Consider the following 17,201-nt stretch of genomic DNA (forward strand, 5'->3'; position numbering starts at 1 on the left):
GCCTCAAGGAAAGCCAAAGTGCGGACGCCCTCCAGCTCCAATATCCATGAATGCGGCGCGACAAAACGCGGCCACACGGCGGGGCGAGCCATTTAAAAGCGCGCCAGAGGGCCCTTTGCGCCACCTCGCGGGTGATGGTCAAGCCGCTGAAGAACCTCCGAGGTGTGCGTACCACCAACATTAAATGGCGTATGTAAATGGATCGCTAGAGGATGTACGGCGTGGTGGCCGAGCGGCTAAACACATTGCGCCACAAAGCGAGGGATCGCAGATTCGAGTCGGCGGTCCCATTAGAACTTTAAAAAGAAGAAAGAAAGAAAAGGTCTGCAGAGGTGCGGTCTTTGAGACGGCCATTGCCAGTCCATACGCTCGCGGAGAACTCACCGTTTTGATGTGTGCGTGAAGTGGGCTGCACATGCACTCTTTTTCAGCGAGGCTGTTTATGCGGACCCGGTGCGCATTGTTGGCGTGTTCACGCTAAAAAAGGCCGAGTGACCAGAGTGGAGAGGAGGGTATGGAAAGGGTGTCACGTGATGAAGCTTACGCAAGGCGGGCGATTCAAACAATGCATTGAGAGGTGGTCACGTGGTGAAGCTTATCTAAGAGGGGCGAATTTAAAATGGAATACCAACTAGCCCGTACCCAGACCTTGCTTCAGCGATTCAAGAGTGCACTGAAAGGATGGCCACGTGATGTAGGTTACGTAAGGCGGGTGATTCAATGAGGACAAGGGGCTTGTGGATGGAGAGGGGGGTCACGTGATGAGGCTTAGGTAAGGCGGGCGATTCGAACAGGATAGAGAGGGCCGCTGTTGCCCCTGAAATGGCAGAAGGTCGACTGGGGGTGACAGGAAAAGGCCTAGCAGAAAGAGGGGAGTCTAGGGTAACCCACGCTGACCAGAGCCGTCGACTGGAACTCAAGATCTGGCCTAACTTAAACAAATAAACAACCAAGAAGTGACTTAGAAGTAACTAGGCAAAACGAAAGAAGAGACGTGAATGGGCCGAATGGGAGGCGCAACAGCTTCCGCTGTCCGACGGCTTTCACGGCGTGAGACTAGTTAGAACAACAAAGAGCTGAGCTAGCTTGGTAAGTATTCATTCTAAAGAGACAGGGCGTGCAAACACGGACACAAGAAAGAAGTCAGGACACCACAAACACCGACTAACAACTGAATAGATGCACAACGGCGGAAAAGAAAGAAGGCACGAAAACTTATCTGCGCATGCCCAAGCAAGAGGCGAACCTATCAATCCGGCACGCGTGGGGGCCTACGCGAAAGATAACTGTTAAGGCAATTATTTCATCTTTATGCAAGTTTAAGAAATCAAATGCCTTAACAGTTATCTTTCGCGTAGGCCCCCACGCGTGCCGGATTGCTATAGGTTCGCCTCTTGCTTGGGCATGCGCAGATAAGTTTTCGTGCCTTCTTTCTTTTCCGCCGTTGTGGATCTATTCAGTCGTTTGTCGGCGTTTGTGGTACGTCCTGACTTCTTTCTTGTGTCCGTGTTTGCACGCCCTGTTTTTTAGAATGAATAGTTAGACTTTTTTCCGTTATTTCCTTAAGGCCCTTTCGAGATCGTCGTTGCACGCCCCCTGGCGCTTGGAGGATTGTTTGGCTTTGCGCTTCTAGGGGAACCAGCGCTGGAGTTTCCGCGGACAGGGTGCGCCGCCCTGCCGGGCACGGCCGGAAACACTCGGGCATACAAACAAATACGAGTGGCTGCTAACGTGAACCATGCCGCCGTGCGCGATCATCAAACGAGGAAAAAGAAGCGTCGAGACGGGCGGTACTGTTGTGTCCACAAATGCCACAATCAAAAATGTCTTAATAACTGAAAAAAAAAAAATAGTCCAGAGCATAGTTGACTCCCTTCGGCCTTGCTTTCCACCGATGGACATGGGTTGGCGCTCTGGAAAACATCACAAATCTTTTATTTGAAACTTGCCTTGAAAAGGTTAAAGCACGTGACAGCTTAGGTTGCGTAAGCATCGCGCCGTACATTACACGTATACCGTATTTACTCGATCGTAACATGACCACGATTGTAACGCCAGGGGTGACATTTCATTACGTCCAGGAAGAAAAAATAGAATTTCGGTATTGATTGTAACGCGAATAGAATTTCGGTATTGATTGTAAGTACCCCCGCGACCTTGGCGTCCGCACTCACACTACGCATGTGCCACTCTCCTCCTTCTCTCTCTCCAACAGCTGCGCGTTACTCTCTCCACTTCTGTCCCAGCACCTGCTTGCGCTTCTCCTGCGTTCTCGCTTCTGCTCTCGCGGCGCATGCGCTACTCTCCTCCTCTAGTCTCCGCTCCTTCAAGTGGTAGAGCGCTAGGCGCGTTCAGTCCAGCGCTTGCTTCGGTTGACTCCTCCGAAATGGGGGCTCGACATGCTGAAATTCTCTCCTGCGCAACGCCGCGATGAGCGCCAGCGCATGCGCGTCCCCTCCCCCTCTCTCTCCTCTCCTACGGTACCCCCCTCTCGAGCACCTGTCGACCGCGTTCCCCGCTCGCCCTGTGAGAATTAACGGCCAGGCTAGAGGGAAGACACGACGCGCATAGTGTTCCTCTTAGCGTTCCACGACGCAAGGTCGGTAGCATGCCCAACGAACGCCAACGGAACGCGATCGTGCAAGTGCTCCGGCTTCGCATCGCCTCATGGTTCCCTTTAGCGGGAGATGGTGTAATTTTTTGTAGCGTTAGCTACACTTGCCTAGCCGGAGCCGATTTCGCGTGGATACTCATGAGCCGTGATGCGAATGCGCGAGGATCACTGATGTCACACAGCTGGCTCACCGCTCTCCGCCACCGTGATCTCACGCTCTCTCCACCACTGCCGCGCGCGACTCGCCGCTGCTGCTCCGCGCGTTCGGGAGGAGTGGCGTCGTAGCCGCGGCAGACACACTGGCGCCGGCGCGCGCGCAGTTATTCGCCTTCGCTGTGCAGTCGGTGCAGTCGCCGTCTGACACTGCGCTGGAGCCGCGTGATAGCGCCTCTGACTGGCGTTTGCAGGTGGGTAACGCCATGGAGAAGGAGAGCGCAAATGCTGCTCAACGGCGCAGAAGAGGCGAGAAGCTTATCTCATCGAATCCCGAAGTAGTTGCCAGGCAATTAGCGGTTCAGCGTACGAAGAATAAACAGAAGAAGGCTAATAATCCTAGACATTCTGGAAAGCTAAGAATAATCAGCTGAACCTTTGCTAACGCTACGTATATCCTGACATAGCCGAGCTAAGCCACTGCAATTTTTTTTTTATAAATCGACCTGCCTTAGCGATTGGTTGTGGCCGTGTAATGGACAGGCGCACATGTTCCACCCTGATAGTACCCTGTTCTTTTTTTTATTTTCATCCCTTAATCCCTTCCCCCAGAGTAGGGTAGCAAATCGGACGCGTGTCTGTTTGACCTGCCTGTGTATGCTTCCCTTTTCTTCTCCTCCTCCTCATGTACGCACTTCCGAAAGAAACGTCGAGTGGTGCACGGTGGATGGAGTCCATTCCTGCAGTTGAAAAAAAAAAAAAAAACTCCAGCTTTTAATTTTTGTAAATTTCGATAGTTTCCCCTTAGGCACAATGAAACACGCTGTCAAAGTCAACCGGTGGAATAAAGTGGTCCGGCTGTTTGTTTTAAAGGCAATTCACTGTACGAGTAAAGGACTGAGCATTGTCGGATTACACGGAACAGCTGAGTTGACAAAACACGCCGACTTACAACCGAACTTTATTAGGAAGGCTATCCCAATACTCCGTGAGCCCACACCTCTGCTTGTTTGCTTCAAGGTGACGGAAGTCTACTTCCGATAACATCTCCGATGTATACGTATTACATATATAAACATCTAAATAAGGTAGAAGCTCAAGGGAAGATGGAATCTCCAAGTGACGAAAAAGCCCTGAAACACGAAGTGTCGCTGGAGCCACCGACACTCCATGTTTCGGGGATTTTTTGTGTATAAACATCGAAGTTCTCTCAACTTCAACCTTAATGTTTCGCCAACATGGCCGCCAAGCTGCCAATTTCGGTTCCTGACGCAAGTTCCATTTCATTCCACGAAAACACGCGCACACACACAAAAACCGATACCCGCATGGCACCTAGTGTCGGTGGATAGCCAATCAGGCTTGCGCTTAGCGGTCACGTGACCAACGACGACCCAATTAGCGGTCTCCACGAACAAAAGCGTCAGACCCTCGGCGGGAAGAAAAACGACCGTTAGCGCTGGCGCCGTTTCATTCGTGGCCCGGTAACGTTGCTGGGTGGTCGTGGCGTTTGTAGCTGGCGTCGTGTTGGCATTGGCAGGTCTACTAGGATTCCATCGCTGGGACTGTGGCTGCCAACCTGAACGGCAAACGGTTCACTCATTTTGCGGCTACTGGACACAAAGACGACGACGAAGGGACACCGGCTCGCGTTCCAGCCACGGAGGAGGACATCGTATAGCTCGAGCAGTGACATTTTTACTACCACCACAACTTCGGAAACAAGCGCAACATGTCTAAAGTGGCGGTGATGCGTCCCCGCGGTGAGTCTAACACATTTGCTTTGTCCCCACACTGTCTTTCCCGTCTTTATATACGAGTTTGTCTCGCGAGACTTTTCTTTAAATTAAAGCTGAACTAGTTAATATTCATGTTAACGACAGGGCGTGCAAGCACGGAGAAAGTCAACACACCACAGTCGGCTTTGTGGTGTCTAGACTTCTCTCTTGTGTTTGCACGCCCAGTCTTTTTAACAGTTTCTTTAAAACGTAGAGAAAAAGTTGGGAAAGCGTAGCGCCTTTTGAGACGTCTTTCCTGCCTGGTCGGAGGTATGAACTTCGCGGTGACAGAAATGGAATTCCGATTTCTCGTCGATTTTCCTGGGAACTCCACCGAGTTCTTTTTTTCCCGGAAGTGTTTCCAACTTCGCGATTCGAGTGTGATGACGCGACCCGCACCCCGCAAGAAAGATAACATTACTCAGAGTCTGATTTTTTTTCAGGAATGGAACGCTTTGAGCGTCTTCTTTTTCGTGTGCCACGTAGGCGTGGCGGTCGACGTTCGATTTGCGTAGCTGCCAAAGAACGTCGTCTTCGCGATGTACTAATCGCTTTTAGTTGATGTTCTGCGTTTCATAACCTCCATATGATCAATAATCGCTTTTAGACTTGTATTGCTTACGGAGTTTAGCTGGTTTAGACGCCTGTTAGTTTGCTGGCCGCGAAAGGCAAACAAATTCTTGTGTTCCTGGTCAGTTTTTGTTGTGGTGTTAGTGAACATTCATCATGCTGACGTGGGCAGGTAGCAATCCGCCACGTTCTAAAATTGCGCGTGCCTTGTTTTAGGGAATTTGATTAGGAGGCGCGTGGTTTATATCGTTAATTAAGCTAACCAAGTGGTGCCTCTTGGCTATCGTATTGTTGCTTCGTTGATTAGGGGTGTTAATGCGACTTTAAAAAAAAGTTAACGTGGTGGATATCTTACCGTTTTCATGACATCCTTTAAAGATGTGAGGCTCTAGCCTTCGCGTTATTTTCTTCGTTTGGTTTCATGCTTAATTAATTCCCGTGCAAGTGTTAGAAGTAACCGCGTTCTAACTGCTTTTTGCCCTTTTAGACTTGGGTGAATCGATCCCTCGTAGTAGTTGCGCGACTTTCACACCTTAATAGTTATTACCAGACCAGTTGATAATACCGGTCGGGTAGATAGTTGGTTAGTGAAACGTGTTCTAACAGCTTTTTGCCCCTTTTAGACTTCGGTAAATCGATCCCTCGTTAGTAGTTGCGTCACTTGCACATCTTCTATATATAAAAAAAAGTTGGATAGAAGACCGCGACATTCCTCCTCAAAGGCGGGTGCACACAAGCCCGCACCAATGGGCGTGCGCTCCTGCTGACGTCATGGGCCGGGCAGCCGGTGACGATCCGCCTTCGGAGAACTTTGCCGCGTGCACGAGCGGGCCGATTGCTTTTAGTAGCGGAGGCGATCCGCTGCCGCGCTTCGGTCGTCTGGGCTCTCCAGACTTAAGTTGTATCCGACTATCGTTAGTGTTACCAAGACTATCGTTAGTGTTACCAGACCGGTTGGTAACACTGGCCTGGTAGTTAGTTGGTTAGTTAGTTGAGCCTGACCGGTTTAGTTTCCTGCTCAATGTCCAGTTCGTGCAACTGAAATTCTTCAGACCTGGCTGGTCTGATTTCTCTTTCTTTGTATTATTCGCTCGTTTAATACGAGAATTTGGCGACAAACCAATTGAATCGGTTGACGATTTTGATTTCGGAAGATGTTTTAATGGCGTTTAGGTTATCGTATAGCTGCTTCGTTGATTAGGGGTATCAATGCGACTTGTTTGCTTGTTTGTCCCCTAACGGAGACTGGCTAAAAAAAAAGTTCACGCGGTGAATATTTTAGTTTTCAGGACATCCTTCGAAGATGTGAGGCTCTAGCCTTCGCGTTATTTTCTTGCTTTTGTTTCATGCTTCATTCCCGTGCAAGCGTTACAAGTAACCGTGTTTTTTGCCCTTTTAGACTTAAGCGTGGGGTAATTGTGGCTGCTAATACGTACACTTAACGTATCTAACGGTCTAGCAGGAGCATATATCAAAAAAAGAAAATTGGAGCTCACGCAGTCTCACTCAAGAAATATATTTTGCGCTTAAGACTCACTCGGATTCATGACCCACCAAAAATTTCCTCAATCGGACTCGGTAAAATTTTTCTGAACAGTACTCACTCGGACTCAAGCTCACCAAACAGTACTCGACCAGACTCACTCAGACTCGCGGCCCGATCTGACATTGAGTGAGTCTGAGTGAGTCGGCATCAGCTAATCATATAGCTAATTGATTTGACTCGCATATAAATTTCTCTACAGCACTGCACATATTATCGTCCGATGTTTGATTGTTTGTTTATTTGTTTGTCGTCTAAAGGAGACTGGCTCATGTTGTCCTCTGACCATGGCTCATATCCAGTGCAGGGAATTGGCTAAGTAGTGGGTAGATTTTCCCATTAAATTCTACACGGAAACTAGGTGGTATAGTTAGGTTGTGCGGAACTACATGTTACGATGACGAAAACGAAATACCGCCCCATTTATATTTTTTTATCATTCAACATTTTTTTCAAATTATCTTCTAAGTTTGAAACTACGAATTCTAGGCCAATCCTCCATAGTGGGTATATGCCATAGTGTTGGAGGAACAAACGAAAAGAAATGTTCCGCGCGACCGCCCGTGCTCTCGTGATCCCCCGCGCGGCGCTTAGCGCGATCGCGGGGCACGGATTCCGTGGCCCCGCCTACCGGGTGCCACTCAACAATGGGGCCGCTTTCCCATTGGCTGATCGCCCCCGGGTGCGAGGCTAGGTGCGTGGCTCGAGCCGCCCACCCCGGTGCAGAAGGAGCTCGTTCGCAGCCGGCGCCGGCTGGTCCCTCGCTGGAGCGCTACAAACCCCCGGCAACCGCCCCCACCGACCGAATTGCCCCGAAGGCAGTTGGCCCTCTTCCCCTTTCGTCGTCGCAAATCTGGGATCCCACAAACGTCCCTTGTCCCCAATGGAGACCGTCCCGCTAGCGAGGCAGCCGCGTGGACGTGGTAGAGGTGAGCGTTTTGTTTTTACATCGCGGTAGGCGCATTTTTGCCGTCGCCGTGAGGTTCCGTATAAAGTCCTAGTTTGATGACATCGCCCCGAGTGCGAGTGAAAGCGTGCGAGGGCAGCCGACGATCGCGGCTCAATCGGACATGAAAACGCGTCGGCCGTTTTTCGTGGCGCGAAAGGCCCTTTGGGGGTGGTCCCGGTGGGGCGTGGCTCCGACAGGAAGCGCGTACTATGTCCATTCGTCAGCATGCGTCATCACCTTGAGCACGTTATTTTCTTTTTTTTTTCTTGGAAGGCGCGGCTTACTTTCAGTGTGATCGCGAGCGAGCGCGCGGACACGTCGCGGCGGCCGCTGTAACTATATGCAGCTCACGACGCTCAAATAAGGAAATTGCCGTGACTTTGGGTTTATGGCGCGGTCATTTAGGTTTATGGCATTATATATGTCGAGAGAAGAGCGAACGATTTCTAGCTGACTTTGAGAATTATTCCAGGTTTCGCGTTGCGCTATGTTTGGCTCACGTGTTCTAAGGAGCCTCGACTACCGATCGGCAGCGTTTTCCGACCATGCTGTACAAGTGTGGCAGAATCCCTTTGAGCGAGCGTTGGGCAAGGCATGGTGTGGCGGAAAGTTAGGTGGCCAGATGAGATTAGCTTGCAGGTATACCGTTGCCGCAGCTGCAGCACAGGATTGGGTAAATCGGGCAACTGTGGGAGCGGCCTTTAATTGCCTTGCAGCGAGCATAGATATTCTGATGACGATGGCGTTCCTTCCAGTGGCTGCGGGATGCGCCGCCTCCGACCTTCGCACCGTGGGACGACCGCCGGTCGTCTCGGCGGGAGGAGCCGGCAACGGCCAGGTCCCCTACACCAACGGCGCGCCCGCGCAGGCGTCGTTCGCTCAAGCCATCTCTCAGAAGGTCGCAGCAGCACCGGCGGCCGCGCAGCTCCGGGCTAACGCTGCTGCTGGTGTTGCTCCCCCTATGACCATGAACCAGGCCATTAACGGTACCATCGTGAACCACGGCGTGGGAATCACCGCCGCCAACGGGCCTCGCAGCGTGGCCCCCACCGAGGGATCGCTGCCCGAGCCTTCGCCTCCGCCCACGGGCGCCGGTGGTGTGCGCGGACACACAAACGGCATCTGCGGAGGCAGGGACAAGGCGCAGAGCGACGAGCTCCGGCTACAGGTGAGCGTAGTTTCAGCAAAGCTTCAACTTGGGCCTAGTTAGTACGGCATTTTTTTGGTTGCGCTGAGCCAAAGGCACTAAGGACAAACAACACGGAGAGCTGTCCAGTTCTCTGTGCTAACCCCCGCTGCGGTGGTTATGGTGCTCGACCGCTGAGCGGATCTACTGGTCGCGGGATCGAATCCCGGCCGCGGCTGCCGCATTTTAACGTGATAGCGTTCGATCTCGTTTCGCAGAAGTTCCGGTGTCGGCGGCGTCGGTGTCTTTGGTTGTGAGCGAAAAATTAGCGTTGTTCGAGAACGAAATTTCGAGGTAGATGCAAATAAGACATAACCAAATCTTCGGATCGAGTGGGACCGGGGATTCGAAGTGTCCTTTTTTTCAAGGTGCCACGGCGCATGAGCCCTTCGACTAGCGGAATAGTCGCGAAACATTTTGGTGTAGTCTCTGGACGCTGCTCAATCCCGTTCTTTTGGTTCTGGCGATACTGGATCACTAGGCGAAACCATGCTCCTACTGAAACCTTTTCCAGCAGCAGAGGGCAGCACGGAAACATGAGGGTGGATTTGGTACTTAATGGACATTCTGAGGTCGCGGGTCCTCTATGCTAAACACTAAACAATACAACACTAAACGTCACCTCGTTTCGCTTTTATTTCACATCTTTTTAGTTTGAGTCCTGAAGGGGACAACCATGGAATAGCCTAAGGATGGTCATTGTGTTCATGAGGGTAGCAGAGGCGCTTCTTAGACTGGGCGTGTCTCGACTTTTAAATGTACACAAGGTATCTGGATTTAACGTAACTATAAGCTATAGGCTATAGGCTATAACCACTGATGAAACACGTCAAGCCAGTTAAAAACTGACTTTTAACTGCCAACGCTTAAAGCTACAAAATGTTATCGTTTGCATTTAACTGCATTGCCAGAAATGAAAGCTCGGAAGCTTTCCATTGAAGCTTGTTCGTCATTGTCTCCACGGTGCACCGGCGTAAGGAAAATCGGGTCATACCCGTATTAAGCGTCTGATCGTGTACAGCAAGGATCTGCGTGCCGCGGTCATCGCAAACTGCCGTCGCCCTTCGCTGTCTGACGTTCTGCAGGAGATCCAGAGGACCTTACCGTCCCACTTCCCGCGTCGACCCGCCCAAGGTAAGCTCGGGCGACCCATCCAGCTCACGGCGAACCACTTTTCCGTCGAGATCCCGGCGGGCAACGTGTACCACTACGACGTGGAGATCTTCTCCGAGAACAACAAGGAGGTCAAGATCCCCGAAAAGCGCAAGTACCGCTGTATAAGCACCAAGATCAATCGACTCGTCATCGAGCTCCTCGTCAAGAAGTACCGCATCGATCTGGGCAACTGCGTGCCGGCCTTCGATGGGCGCAAGAACCTCTACACCCGTCGGGAGCTCAAGTTCCGCGAGCGGACCTTCGCGGTGGACCTCGAGGAAGACCAGAGGGTGCAGAAGTTCGTCGTCAAGATCCAGTACGCGGCCACCGTGAACCTGGACGCCCTGCACGCGGTCTTCGAGAACAAGGTCAACACCGTCCCGCAAGAGGTCCTGCAGGCGGTCGACATCGTCCTGCGTCACGGTCCTTCCATCAAGCTGACTCCCGTCGGGCGGTCCTTCTTCAAGCCGCCACCGCCCAACGAGGCGCACTCGCTGGGAGGCGGTCGCGAAGTGTGGTTCGGCTACTACACCAGCGTGCGACCCGCGCAGTGGAAACCCATGCTCAACGTGGACATGTCAGCCACGGCATTCTACGAGCCCCTGCCCGTCATCTCGTTCATGTGCAAGATCTTCAGCGACGGCCGCCGCGAGATGACCGCGGGAGACTTCCGGGACCTGCGTGACTTCCAGAACGTGCGGCTCAACAAGGAACTGAAGGGCCTGCGCATCAAGGTGAGTACGCCAGTGGCGTAAAACATAAAGGGGTCAAGGGAGCGGGGGGTTTCTGACCCTCCTTGTATTCAGGCTGGGGGGAGGGATACCCCTTGCAAGTATTTATAAGAACAAAAATGACCACCAGTGCAAGATGTTAAGGCCCCCTTCGCGATTCTTCCGCGCCGAGCACAGGAGGTATTTGCTGAAGCAGAAAGTTGGTTTGGGCGAGCTGGTTCGTGGTCGACTTTCGGGGTGCAGCGCCACAAGTGAACAGCACCAGTCTTGTTCACTTGTCTCACCGTGTTTTTTAGCGTTGCACCCCGAAAGTCGACAGGTGGTATCACGTTGGTGATGACGTCAGCTAGCTCTCCTCGGTAAAAGGCGAGATGGTTGATGGCAATGCTTAACTCCTCTAAACTTTGCTAAGCAGTCATCTACTTCCCTAGCTTCGCAGTATACTACATTGCGCTCCATCGCTGAGGCTTCCCCCTCAGCGCCACTGTCCCTTGGTCTTTTACGTTAAGTCAATTAGAGCAACGCGTAATTGCGTTTCCGCCTGTTAGGTGACACACTTGCCCTACCCTCGGAAGTACAAGGTCGTCCGGGTCACCAAGGAACCCGCCAAGAAACTCTACTTCAACATGGAGGACGGCTCGCGGTGCTCGGTCGCAGACTACTTCCAGAGCCGCTACGGCCGGCTGGTCCACCCGAACCTGCCCTGCATACAGGTCGGCAGCGCCACGCACCCCGTCTACCTGCCTCTGGAAGTGTGCGAGCTCGTGGAAGGGCAGCACTGCAAGAAGAAACTGGACGAGAACCAGACCTCCGAAATGATAAAGCGCACCGCCCAGCCGCCGGCCAAGCGCTTCAACGAGATCCGCCAGTCCGTGCGGGACTTGGTCAGCAGTAGCGATCAGTGCCTGCGCGAGTTCAACATCAAGATCAGCACCGAGCCGACTCAGCTTAAAGGGAGGGTGCTCGAGCCTCCGTCTCTGGTCTTTGAGAACAACGCGGTGAGCAAGCCTCGCGAGGGCACCTGGGAGCTCCGCGGTCGCCACTTCTACAAGGCCGCGTCTCTGACGCGCTGGACGCTGCTCAACCTCAGCCGCTTCGCCCAGCGCGACAGGTATGAATTAAAGAAGAAATTTATTTTTCTTTACATCATCATAGATGAAATATGTACCAGATATCGTGGCCAGGGAAGGCCAGTTTCCGGTCCAGTGTTAAAAATGCAACTGACAGGTCAGGTGCAGAGTTTAACAGCACGGTATTCTAGTGCATGCCACGAAATAAGGAAATTTAATTTTTACTTTTCTGCGCCGAAATAGCCGCACGTGATGTCACGGATTTCAAAGCGTATTTGTCGTACTTGGGGCGCCATGGGCTCAACGAAATGTCCTGAAGTTTGGTATGTTTAAGTAGAGGGCAGTCATTTTTACCGAGTGGGTACTACGTAGGACAAAGGACGCCGTCAAAATCAATGACGTCACAGTGACTGGTGCGGGACTTTCAAGGTGGCTTCGCCAGCCGCATTTTTCTGGCGCGTTTTCTCGCTTAACAGGCGTCTTACTAATAACACACACAAAAAAAATCGTCTATCTTTAGTATTCCTTTAAGCAGGTAGAAATAACCTGTGGCTAAACCCTAGGCAAGAGTCCAACGTAGTCTTTCACTTCTGAGGGTTAGTACCATCCCATCCATCTATGCATCTATCCATACAGCTTGGACAACTTCGTCAAGATGCTGGTGCGCACGGGCCACGAGCTCGGCATGCGCATCGAGCAGCCGCTGGACGTGAGCGCGGCCGACACGATCCGCAAGCCGATCCGCACCGTGCTTCTGGAGGAGCAGCGCAAGCAGCCCAACATCGAGATGATCATCATCGTCCTCGCCAAGAACACCAACTACGCCGAGATCAAGCAAGTGGCCGAGACCGAGATCGGGCTGCGCACCCAGTGCGTCATGGACAACAACGTCGTCAAGAAGTGCAACCCCGCCCTGGTCACCAACCTGTGCCAGAAGATCAACGCCAAGCTGGGTGGAACCAATAACAGCCTTCTCTCCCAGGAGAAGCCGGCCATATTCCAGAAGCCCGTCATCATAATCGGCGCTGACGTCACTCACCCGGCTCCCGGGGACAAGCTCCGCCCCTCCATCGCTGCCTGCGTCGGCAGCCTGGACTCGATACCCTCCAAGTTCCATGCCTCCATCCGCGTCCAGATGGAGGACTCGGCGGCCACGTCCCGCGTGGAGATCATCAAGGACTTGAAGGACATGATGAAGGACATGCTCAAGGCCTTCTACCGGGCCACCAAGCACAAGCCCGAGCGCATCATCTTCTACCGGGACGGAGTTAGCGAGGGGCAGTTCATGGAGGTCCGCAACCGAGAGGTGAGCGAGCGCAACTGTGGCTATGGCCGCCTGAACAATGCTTCTTAAGCTTAATGCTATTTGGATTGTAATATCAGTGCGGTTACTGAGCTAGGAACAGCGCGCTTCACACTACTTGCTCATTTGCGGGGAAGATGTAGGGTATCGATTATCGCAGCTGCTAGCGAGACAAAGAACCGCTTGTTTTATCTTCTCCCCTTAAGTCTTTTTTGTTTTTTCTGCGTGCTGAAAACTTTCCGCAACGAGCTCGCCCAGTTCTGGAAACGTTATAGGAAATACGCGCTTGGTTCTGCAACCCATAAGGGATTACGGGCGCAGCGACCAACTTTCAGTTCTACCACCTCTTCTCAAGGTCAAGTTATGGGGGAATGTGGGGGGGGGGGGGGGAGCACGAAATGTTGCTAGGCATGCCCAATGTATTGTACTGGATTTGTTATGGCATAAATGGAGAGGAATAAAGTGGACGAGAAAGCAACTTGCTGCTGTTAAGAGCGAAACACATTGCCATTCCGTTTATATATCCTGCAAGGTGATTGCCGAATTGTGCACCGATTGTTGCGCCATTGTCATTCACTCACCTTCAGAGTGCAGCTGAAGCCTCGCGTTGTTTGTTCATATACGCGAAATCTCTATACATTCTGTAGAAGTGCTTCAGCAGATTTCTCTCCCCCCACTACACGTGATGCGCACAGGTGAGTGCCATCCGGCTGGCCTGCCAGGAGCTCTCGCCGAACGAGACGTACGAGCCGGCCCTGACCTTCATCGTCGTCCAGAAGCGACACCACACCCGGTTCATGCCGGCCAGCGACCGCGATGGTGTTGGCAAGTGCCGAAACGTCCCGCCCGGCACCACCGTCGACTCCGTGGTCACTCACCCGCTGGACTTCGACTTTTTCCTGTGCAGCCATTTCGGGATTCAGGTACGAGCGCGGTCGGTAGTGCGCGTGTATATATATATATATATATATATATATATATATATATATATATATATATATATATATATATATATATATATATATACCCGTACCTTTCAATTTCGCCGCGAGGGCCAAGCTATGAACGCGTAGCCGCAAGTTAGAATGTCACACGAAGGGCTAGCCGCGCACTCCTTTAGCACTTTAGCGCCGATGCAGCGAGCGAAGTGACCTTCTTGCTGTCTGTGGCTTCAACGCAAACTTTACGATGAAAGCGCAACACGTAGAAAGCTATATGAGCCATGTGTGGAACCTCTTTCGAGAGCTTCTGCCACGCTAAAGGACCCGAGATCTCCGTACCAACGATATATGATGTATATGAATAGCTGTCCGTTACGTGCGCTGGAGGATATACGTTTGTGGCCGAATGGTTTAACGCGTCACGCCGCGGAGCGAGGGGTCACAGGTTCGAATCCCCGATCGCGCGCTTCGCAAATTTTCTTCTGCACTGTTTTCTATTTGAATAATATACGCAGCTCAGGAAGGAATAGTCCAAGACCGCGCGACCGGCACTATACATATATATTGAAAATATTGTACGGCACGGCAACGGAAGAAACACGCTGCGAGTGTCCTTACAGTTACTATCGCAAAAGTCCGACGTTAATTGCCAGTCGTCTATAGCTGGCAAGACCAGCCGTGATACACCTCGTCAAAGGTGTCCAGCTGCTAAGCTCGAGGGCGCGGGTTCGATCCCCGGCCACAACGACCACGTTTTAATAACGGCTTACTGCTCCTTTGTCGAATATGCTCTCCAATGACGCGATGCGCGCCATAATAAAATAAGCTCGCCACAAACGAACTGCGCATGTGCAGAGCGATCGTGTTCAATTAGGCGTCGCAGAACGCAAAGTCTGGGTACAGATTCAATTAGGCGTCGCAGAACGCAAAGTCTGGGTACAGATTTCCAGATGTCGATCCACACTTGTTGCAATCTTGCTCACTTTCGACACCGACGCGACGCAGGGCACGAGCAAGCCGTCCCACTACTACATCGTCTGGGACGACTCCAACTTCTCGGCAGACGACCTGCAGAAGCTCAGTTACTACCTCTGCCACACGTACGCCCGGTGCGCGCGCAGCGTCAGCATCCCGGCGCCCGTGTACTACGCCCACCTGGCCGCGTACCGGGCCAAGAACCACGTGATGAGCAAGGTCGACGTCTCGAGCTCGAGCAGCGACTCCTCGGGTGGCTCGGCTGACTCGGTCACCACCAGCCAGTACGTGGAGGCCGTCAAGGTGCTCGACTCCCTGCAGACGGCCATGTACTTCGTCTGATCAGTGCTGCAGCAGCCTTCATCATCCTCCGGTCCCGGATCAGGTGAGCAAGTCTCGGCTTATCTTAATGCATAGCTTGCACGTGACGTCATGGACGCACAACATGGATGACGTCAAGGCAACATAAGCACGTGGCGGTTAACCCTTTCGGCCCTGGCGTCCTATAAAAAGGACACGAAGAAAAATTGCTATAAATTGTGACACAAACTACTACAAAATTCAAAAATGTGTGTGGGATCCTCAATACACCTGAGGTAGTAGTTTTTCTATCATCGTCTTCCTAGGAAGTCTGCAATGTCGAAAACAAGATGGCGGAAGGTGAAAAAGACGACAAACGCCGCAACCAAATATTTGATGACATTTTACTGAATAACTATTTTCTCTGTAGCTATTGTAATTTTCTCTGTTGTTTCTAAAGTGCTTGATGGCTTATATACAAAAGGGGCCTTCCCTAACATTTCCGCTTAGGCCGCTGTAATGAAAAATCTTCATGTCCTAAATATAGGACACCAGGGCTTAGTGGTTGTGAGACCTTTGAATGCATTGCATGATTACCTGAGCCGTAGCGCTTGTGTCTGCTTCCAATTTCTTCTTATTCTCCTCGGGAAATCAGCCTGTATTTCTTGCTAAATTGCAAGGGGGTCCCAACAGCGAGATTGTACACAATTGATCCGAATACGTTTGCTGCAGTGTAAAAATGGTGCATGAGAGGGCTTGAAGATAACGAGGATGAAGTGCAGTTCCATCAGCTTACCCATGCAGGCACGGGCGACAATAATTGCGGCGCACCAAAGGAGGATTCGGCAACTTATTATGATATTAGATAGATAATGAGCACTGTGTCACGAGCGCAAAAACTTGCTTTTGGACCTTTGAGACGCAGTAACCCATAGATAATGAGCACTGTGTCACGAGCGCAAAAACTTGCTTTTGGACCTTTGAGACGCAGTAACCCATATATGGTTGCTGGCATGCTAGCTTCAAAACAATTTCAGGCGTAAACACAGTAAAAATATCGAAATTCACCATATTTCCCTTCACAACCACTAAGCCCTGGTGTCCTATATTTAGGACATGACGCTGTTTTTCTCATAGACTGATGGGATGCTCAGAAAATATTATTTTCGTGCTCTTGAGGTGGTAAAAAAAGCAATGTCAAGAAGAAAAAAAAAGTATCTACCCGTTAAAAAAATTCAGGGCTGAAAGGGTTAACCTGCTTCAGCGTGACAACGACGTCGCTGGAACGTGATTGGGCCTTTGTGCTTGAATAACGAAGGAACCAGCGTGCGAGGTACTGATAACGCAAGCGTGACGTCGCAGAGTTCACGTCCCGCCATGTTGGTGCTCCAACCTGGCTGTTTCAGTGACGTCAGTGCAAGCCATCTATATTTTTGTGGCACTATAGATTTAACGCTAGGGCTGCGCCTGGCGACAGACGAGTGTCCGCGGTTCTCACGCTCCGATTTCCCGATACACCCACAGTCGCTGCTTCGGTCACGGACGAAGCGGTATTTCTACACCCGAGTATTTGGGGAGTAGTTCTGCCACGCAGCTGTAGTCGTCCACGTTATCTCCGCTGTCCCGGCACTTCCCGGTCACGAACAGCGTGCGCGCTATCAGCGTGACCCGGGTTTTCAAAAAAGCGAGAGAAAGCCAGAGGGGACGAGTGTAGTTATGTGGCAGAAATACTCCCCAAATACTCGGATCTTTTTCTTAATAGTAGCGTTGGTTGGAGAGGCAGCAACCAATGCGAGGCCGCGTTGGGCGCGAGGAGAGGCGTGGTGGGCAAGCCCGTGGAAGAGGCCGCTGGTGACAAGCGGCAGCGGGGCCTAGCACAAAAGGCAATCGGCGAAGCGCTTTTAAGTCAATGGAATAATCATGGGGAGTTTTC

The 17,201-nt window shown here is 51.7% G+C and overlaps 2 protein-coding genes across 2 annotated transcripts in view; one reads left to right on the forward strand and one right to left on the reverse strand.

The window, feature by feature from the left end:
* The window catches only part of LOC119399996 (SUMO-conjugating enzyme UBC9), a 562,334-nt gene that overhangs the window by 434,673 nt on the left and 110,460 nt on the right, over positions 1–17,201 (reverse strand). The window lies entirely within an intron of this gene.
* Positions 4,006–15,347, forward strand: LOC119399057 (protein argonaute-4). The gene is made up of 8 exons (XM_037665873.2): positions 4,006–4,038; positions 4,393–4,501; positions 8,324–8,775; positions 9,879–10,682; positions 11,228–11,790; positions 12,386–13,055; positions 13,748–13,975; positions 14,999–15,347. Exons 1-8 carry the CDS (start codon positions 4,006–4,008, stop codon positions 15,308–15,310), a joined length of 3,171 nt encoding a protein of 1,056 aa, XP_037521801.1. The 3' UTR covers positions 15,311–15,347.

The sequence above is a fragment of the Rhipicephalus sanguineus genome, chromosome 7 (assembly GCF_013339695.2).
Source record: "Rhipicephalus sanguineus isolate Rsan-2018 chromosome 7, BIME_Rsan_1.4, whole genome shotgun sequence".
Taxonomy (NCBI): Eukaryota; Metazoa; Arthropoda; class Arachnida; order Ixodida; family Ixodidae; genus Rhipicephalus; species Rhipicephalus sanguineus.